General features: G+C 36.4%; 1 protein-coding gene across 2 annotated transcripts in view; it reads left to right on the top strand.

Annotated features, from left to right (window-relative positions):
• Positions 1 to 5,581, top strand: part of LOC105232244 (uncharacterized) — a 55,745-nt gene extending 50,164 nt beyond the window's left edge. Inside the window, exons 4-8 of one of the 2 annotated variants that reach the window (XM_049456659.1) lie at positions 320 to 436; positions 2,205 to 2,885; positions 4,001 to 4,323; positions 4,381 to 4,599; positions 4,665 to 5,581. In XM_049456659.1, the coding sequence (XP_049312616.1) occupies positions 320 to 436; positions 2,205 to 2,885; positions 4,001 to 4,323; positions 4,381 to 4,599; positions 4,665 to 5,063 (1,739 nt within the window). In that variant the 3' untranslated portion in view covers positions 5,064 to 5,581. The remainder of the gene's footprint in view (positions 1 to 319; positions 437 to 2,204; positions 2,886 to 4,000; positions 4,324 to 4,380; positions 4,600 to 4,664) is intronic. The other variant, XM_049456660.1, reaches the window with a different exon arrangement.
• The last annotated feature ends 2,333 nt before the right edge of the window (positions 5,582 to 7,914 follow it).

Here is a 7,914-nt window from a genome sequence, read left to right on the forward strand (position 1 = left end):
AGTTACAGTGTCTACATTAAGGCAAATGCCTGTGAGGCTTACCAACGCAGCGTTGCATATTGTTCATTTCAGTTGTACTACAAGTGAATTGATTGAGGCGCCGAAAACCAATTTGAGCTATGCACTCATTTGCTTTTGTTTTACGCACTCTCTCCTTTAACGCCGTTAACGCACGTTTCACACGCCTGTGTCTTAATAACTTAATATGTACTTTTCTCTTCGTTTCTCTCACTCCTTTCTACCATATCATCTGGGTCCTTCGGCATTGCATGGCGTATCAACTGTCAATTTTACTATGCGGTGCGTGTTGTTGTTGCAGCGTACATTTCCATTTACATAGCTGTGTGTTTTACGATCGAACGATTTATTGCGATACGTTACCCGCTTAAACGACAGACATTCTGCACGGAATCGTTGGCAAAGAAAGTCATTACAGGTGAGTTGGAACGAACGTGTTTGGGAATTCGTTATTCAACGAACTAGTGATGTGCATTTGTTGGTGATGAGCAATTGTAACGATTTATCGATAACTGAAGCAAAATATTTTGGAAATTTATGTTTTAGATTGAGAACTAAATGCTCTGTTGTGAAAATAATTAATGATTTATAGGAATTAATATCAACAATCGATTTTTGTTTATCTATTTATCGATAACTGATGAAAGTATTTTAGAAATTATGTTTGGAATGAAGAACTGATTTTCTGCTGTGAAAATAAATAATAATTTATATTGAATTAAAATCAATAATCGATTTTTGTTTATCGATTAGTAAAGAAAAATTAAGCCCTATATACTAATATTTAAATTAATTGCCGATCGTTTACTTTGATTAATTTATTTTTGATAAATTATCGATTAAAATCAAATTCCTGCATTGAAAAAGACATTTATTTTAAAAGAACATTGTACATCTCTTATGTTGTGAGGGAATTTAAAAATAGTAAATTAATTTTTTTTAATATCGATGACTTTTAAATTCGACCATTTATGTTATCGATATTAAAGTTGTAACGGATTTAAAAGTTATACCTTAATTTTTTAATATTGATTATTTTCAATTTTTTAATGTTATCGATAACTAAATTTTAAATCTTAATATATCGATTAATACTAAATTAGTAATTACAAATCACAGATTATTTTTTTTTATTATTGACTATTTCTTCCAAACCGATTATTTTTGTTAACGAGACATACATTTATGTATATTTAAAAAATATCGCTAATTGTATTGATATTTTCAAATTACATATAGTTATTGATTTAATTTAATTTTTTAATATTGAATATTTTCAATTTTGGTTTTTAATGTTATCGATAACTAAATTTGAAATCTTAATATGTCGATTAATACTAAATTAGTAATTACAAAGCACAAATTATTGTTTTATTATTGGCTGTTTTTCAAATCGATTATTTGTGTTATCGATAAATACACGCTTATATATCGCACATTAATAAAGTTGTAAAGGAATTTAAAAATAGCAAATTAATTCTTTTAATATCGATGATTTTTAAATTCGATAATTTTTGTTATCGATAACTAAATTTATATTACAAATAAAATGTTTAATACTACAGTTGTAACGGATTTTAAAAATCATAATTTAATTTTTTAATATTGATGATTTTCAAATTAGATTTTTATGTTATCGATAACTAAATCTATATTTCCAACAAATCACTGATTACTAAAGTTGCAGTAGAATTAAAATAATAAATAATTTTTTTAATATTGACTATTTTTACAAAATCTATTATTTATGTTATCGATAACTAAAATTTGTATTTCGCACATCACTAAATTTGCAACTCATATGGATTACGTACATGTATTTACGCATATTATATGTCGGTAAAACTGTGCGAAGCGCCTACAACAAATAACAGGGGGTACCGAAATTAATGCAACACGAAATATGCGAGCCAATATGCTTGCTCTACTCAATTTGCAACTACTCTTTACTTGCAAGTGTAATACGGTGCTGTCAGAGTGCCCGCAATTTGACCCGCATTTGTTGTTGGTCGCTTGACACTTGAATACCGAAATTTCCATGTATTTTTCACACGCTTACCTTTTGACATACCTTCGTGTTTTCTTTACTCCCACATGCACACGACACGTACAAAACATGCTGCATTCCAACAATAATAAACAACAAAACAAAAACAACACATGCACCTAACTCGACAAAAATCAAGGAGTCGCACTCTTCTGCCTCTTCTCAACAATTTCGACAGCTTTCGAACATCAGTATCGCATCACTAAGAAATCAATTGATATCCATGGCGTTGCGTGTAATATAACGCAAGCGAACGCGTCAGAGCGACTCTCTTTGCTACAACTGAATTACAACGAAAGTGTGCAACAACAACAACGGCAAGAAGAAAAAGTAGGACGTATGAAAAAACAAAACGACGCACTACATTTACCGTTGCAGCACTATATGCCGCTGCCAAAATCGGCAGCAACGACAACGCCACATATCGATTTCGAAGGCAGCGGTCAGGCGGCTGCGGATGAACGCACAGAGCACACAGCTCATCACTTGCAAACACAGGCTGTAGACTCAGCAATTGGGGCCGTAGTGAGCAAAAAGGACAATTTGGCCAGCAGTAGTGGCGGTAGTAATGTAGGCGACACGGAGAGTAACGCGTGGAGGTCTAAACCGGATGTAATATTGCGTAGATTGAAACGTACAGTAGAGCTGAACAAGGCAGCACCCACCACAGGCAGCACCACACCGGCACCTTTGACACGTTCTTTAGCTACACCTTTACCAATCGCACTAACAACTGCAGCGCCATTGCCGGCAACGCATGAATGGTTCGCGCTAGCAGCAGCAACATCAGCAGTCACAACGAAGGACGCACAAATGAAAGGTGAGTAATATGGGCACTTTGGGACTGAGCGTAAGGCATGCCTCGTTCGGTTGGTGAGGTAGTTGGGTGTAAAGTGTATAAATGTGTTGTGAGACGATTGCTTACGGAAAGGTTGCAACGAGAGCTTAAAGTGAGTTTTTTACGCTTGAATGCCCGACAACGATTGGGTAGTAAATTGAGAGTAGGGACATGTGGAACACCCAAGATACTAAAGGGTACAGAGTGAAGTAGTTGTACTATAAATTAAAGCTATATTAAGGGGTTTCAACTTTAGAACCGCATGTTGTAGCTTGTGTGGAGGACTGAATGTGCGAGTTGGCTTTATGTAGAAACAGCAGTTCTTTTAAACCAGTGAAACACGTTCTTAAACTTGAGTCTACAAACTGCCAAAAAGATTCCCTGTTTTTCATAAAGCTAACAAATACGTCTGTTACTCTGTAAATTTATAAGATCCTTCTCTGCAAAGCTGGGCTGAGACTTACTAACTTTACCCATTTCTTTGTGATTTCTAAATAGCCAAGGAATTAAAGCCGTCCAGAAAGTGAAAAAACTGAAATTCGGTGTACCGAATACTTCGGTTTACGCCATTTCAACATGGGGCTCAATTAACTTGCATTTTCGGTAAAGGCTTATAGTTCCTTCTTTCGAGTAATATACACGGTATATATTTGCTCTACTAGAAATCTCAATCTTAAAATCCGGAATCAATTTCGGTAGTTCGGCTTGAGGTAAACACAAGTTAGAGAATATATGGTATTCAGCCCGATTTCAGTTAGATGTTTTGTCGATCCATTATACAGTTTTTCGGGGTCTAAGGCATCTTTCTCACTAACTGGTCCAAAAGGTTTTGATTTCCTAAATATTTTAGAAGCTACGATGGATAGCTGGGCGTTTAGTTAAAGATTTCTAGCCTTCGAGAAATCGACTTCCGATTCTAAGATATCGCCAGCCATGCTAATCAAACATTGAACTATTTGCCCACTAAAATTATTTCGACATATGTACGAATACACTTAGGTTTTGGAAGTTCTGCGTTTCCGAAAACTCAGTTCCAGCTGATCTAATCCAGTTTCGTTTAAGACACTTCTATTAATTTAGTTACATTTTCCGCTTAGTCTCCCGAGGTTCGGTTGTGAAGAGAGCACTTTCAGCGGCGGTTGAAACACACATTCCCCGAATTATGTCAAGCTACTACTTACTGGATAGTCGCGCCGATCTGCTATTGGATACAGAATTCTTAGTGCGTGCAGCAACGCCGACTACAGAAAACGCAGACGAAGGTGAACAGACTATGAAAGATGTAGATAGAATAGCAGAGCAAGGGCCGGGATTTGAAAAATTAACCGGCGCTGGTGGTTGGGCCGCTAACGTGCAGTCGACACATGGAACACAAGATGCCGAAACGGTTTTCTTTAACATAACGGATTATTGCGAAGAAGTAAGTGCCAAAAATTGTGTCAATATAATTTGAGATTAAATTTCTGTTGAAATTTAGGTCATCTACTATCAGCACAGTCAATCGAGCTTGGGCGAGAATGCGCTCTATACACGCCTCTGGTACTTTTTCACCTTGTTCGTGTTCGTTTTAATACCGTTATGCCTGTTGGGCACCTTCAATTGCTTCCTCATAATGTTGGTGCGACGTTCGAAGAATTTACGCGGCGAAATGACGAATGCGAATAGTATACGACGCTCACGCATGAGCGGCAAAGGGGTAAGTAACAGTTATATTGAAATTCAAGCTAAGGTCTTTAATATCCTGTACTCTCAAAACGCCAGCAGCAGCGCAAATCACACGCGTCATCCGTTTCGCAGGAGAACCGCATCACCGTTACGCTGATCGCGGTCGTGTTGCTCTTCATCATTTGTCAACTGCCGTGGGCGATTTACTTAATCGTTTCGGAGAATGTCGATATCGATAACAATCTGCAAGCGATTATTGGTAATATTTTCAATTTTCTCGCTGACATCAATGCGGCTGCGAATTTTTTCTTGTATTGCGTACTCTCGGATAAATATCGCAAAACGGTACGCGAACTCATAACGGGCTATAAGTATCGTGCACATGCACGTCACGCGACTGCCAGCACGAGCCTTTACACGAGCACGCATGGCACGCATTCGGTGAATGGCAGTCGTCGCTATCGACCGACAGCCGCGTCGATAGTCGTCAAGTGATGCAAAAGAGAGAAGAAAGAGAGCGGAGAGCCTCAAATGTGCATGACCTCGTGTTGCTTCGTGTCGTACGAATGCCTACTGTATTCTATTTAGTTGAAATTGTGTGTTAATTATTGTTGTTGTTGATGTGTGCTACGTTTGCGCAAATTGAATTTGTTAATTTTAATGTAATTTAAATTAGTTAGTGGCATATTTATTAATTAAACGAGTTAATTAAGCAAATTGTTTGACGCGCGCCATTTAATTAAGTTTGTTAAGTGCATAAGTGACGCTATACATACACACACATACATATGGACACAGATTTACAGTTACGCAAATATATAATCTTTGTGCAGTTATATTTCGCGCTAATTAAGTATTGTATTTAAGTTAAGCGATTACTTGTAATTAATTACATTTATAAGCGAATGAGTCAAATACATAATTATAATTTTAATTATTTTCAAGCATAATATAATTGTAAAAATTATACATTTTTATCATTATAAACGTATTTTAATTAAGAAATTAACTATTTGTAATAAATAACAGTAACATAAAGATAATTATCTAAATATAATTAAATGGAACTTGTTACTGAATTCGAGAGAGCGTTGAGGAAAGGGGAGAGAAAAACGAGTATATTGTTATTATTTTCATTTCCAGAACCCTATCCAGAATTGAACTATTGAAATTTGTACGAAAAATGTTTACAAAAATTGAAAGTGACGCTGTTCGACCGTCTCAAGCGACATCTCTTCATTTTATGTTCTCTTGAAAAGTTTCAAGAAGATCCGACGTTTTCGAGCGAAATTTTGTTCAGCTATGAAACCCAATTCTAGCTCAATGAGTATGTAAACAGGCAAATTTGCCGCTTTTGGAACAAAGAGCAACCTGAAAAGATTCAAGAGCTGCCATTTCATGCAGAAAAAGCAATGGTTTGGTGTACCTTGTGGGGCGATAACCGACTATGTGATACCTGAAATTGGAGCTCGTGATCTAGGCGACATTTGGTTTCAACATAACGGCGCCACTTCCCACACATCGCATCAATCAATGGATTTATTGAGAGAACACTTCGGTGAGCAGATAATTTTACGTTTTGGGCCGGTCGATTTTTCACTAAGATCATGTGATATCACACTGTTAGACTTTTTCCTGTGGGGATATGTAAAATCCTAAGTCTATGCGGACAATCGCGGTTCGATTCAGGCCTTGGAGTCAACGGAAATTGGACTCAACGGTTGGACATTTCAACGTTTGAAAAAGATAATCTTCAAAAAATAAAAGCCAAGGAATGTTCTTTCGAATGATAAGAAACATTTCCCATTAAAATTGAAATTTATGTGCTTTTTCTTTAAAAAAGTAGGGAACCACGAAATGGATTACCCTTTAGAATTAAGTCCTTAGGATTATCAGTTAGTCCCAACCTTCAAAAGGCGTCAAGCTTCAAGGATTGGTATACTTAGTATAGACGTAATGAAATGAGCACCGAAGCCGGTGAACGCATTGGACGCCAAAAGAGGTTACCCAAGAAAACCTCAAAAAAGTCCACAGAATAATTTTGGATGACAGTAAAAGGAAGTTGTTCAAGATAGCAGAGACTTTAAAGATATCAACTAAATATATACTCGTACATCATGTCATTCACGCATATTTAGGTACGAGAAAGCTCTATGCAAAGTGGTTGCTGTACGAGCTCACTTTTGACTAAAAAGAACGACGAGTTGGTAATTCGGAGAAGTTTTTAGAGATATTCAAGCGTATTAAACACGAGTTTTTGCATCGATATGTTGCAATGGATTCGTTTTACTCCGAAGTCTAATCGAGTCATCCAAGCAGACTGCGTACGATGAACCAGCTACAAAGCATTGAAAAACGCAATAGTCGGTTGGCATGCGAGTGGAATTTTTTTTGACTACCACCTTGAAAAAGAAAGAACTATCAACTAAAAATGGCAGCATGGCCGTGAAAGCGATGGCAAAATCCATGAATTGGGCTTCGAAATGTTTCTATTTCCGCCGTATTTTCCAAATCTGGCCCCCAGCGATTACTTCCTGTTATTTCCTGCTCTCAAATCTTCAAAGCTTCGAATTGTTTCCGCATCTACCGTATTCTCCAGATCTGACTCCGAGCGTTTACTTTCAGTTTACAGATCTCAAAAGAATACTCGCTGGGAAGAAAGTTTCATCGAATTAAGAGGTGATTTTTAAACATGACATCGAGTGTAAGATGAAAGGCTTTGTAATGTAGCTGAGAACCTTACATTTATCAAACACTTTATTACTGACAGAAAGGTTCGAACTATAGTACTTTTGGGGCTGCCTCAATGTCAGTCATTCAGTGGGATAAGGAACGCTATACATAATGTATATCTTTACATTTATACTTTAGAGGTTTAAGAAAACGTGAGGGAAGTTTCGAACTTTTTAAAGTCGAAAATTTTTGTAAATAATTCAAGGTTATGACACTGTAGATTGTAGAGTTCCTTATAAAGGCTGTTTACTATACAGTTAACCATCATGATAGCTTTGGATGGGTTCAAAGCTTTTTCCGAACTTACTCATTCACCAGATCTTAAGAAAATATGAGAGCTATTAAGCATGCTTTAGGATCTGATTGTCGACTTGAAAGGGAATTTCTATGTGTCTTGGTTTTAAACTTTTGGGGCTATTTACTATATCATCAAAAAATATATATTTTGGCCTACCGTGTACTTTTAAAACTATCATATAACTTAATATGTGAAAAAATATATCTTCAATCTATGCGACCTACAAATAAATTTAGGTCAATAAAACAGTTTCAGTAATGCAAAATAAGCAAAAACAACAAACAGCTGGCGTATCGTAAATGTGGTCTGTGTTAC

The sequence above is a fragment of the Bactrocera dorsalis genome, chromosome 4 (genome assembly GCF_023373825.1).
Source record: "Bactrocera dorsalis isolate Fly_Bdor chromosome 4, ASM2337382v1, whole genome shotgun sequence".
Classification (NCBI taxonomy): Eukaryota; Metazoa; Arthropoda; class Insecta; order Diptera; family Tephritidae; genus Bactrocera; species Bactrocera dorsalis.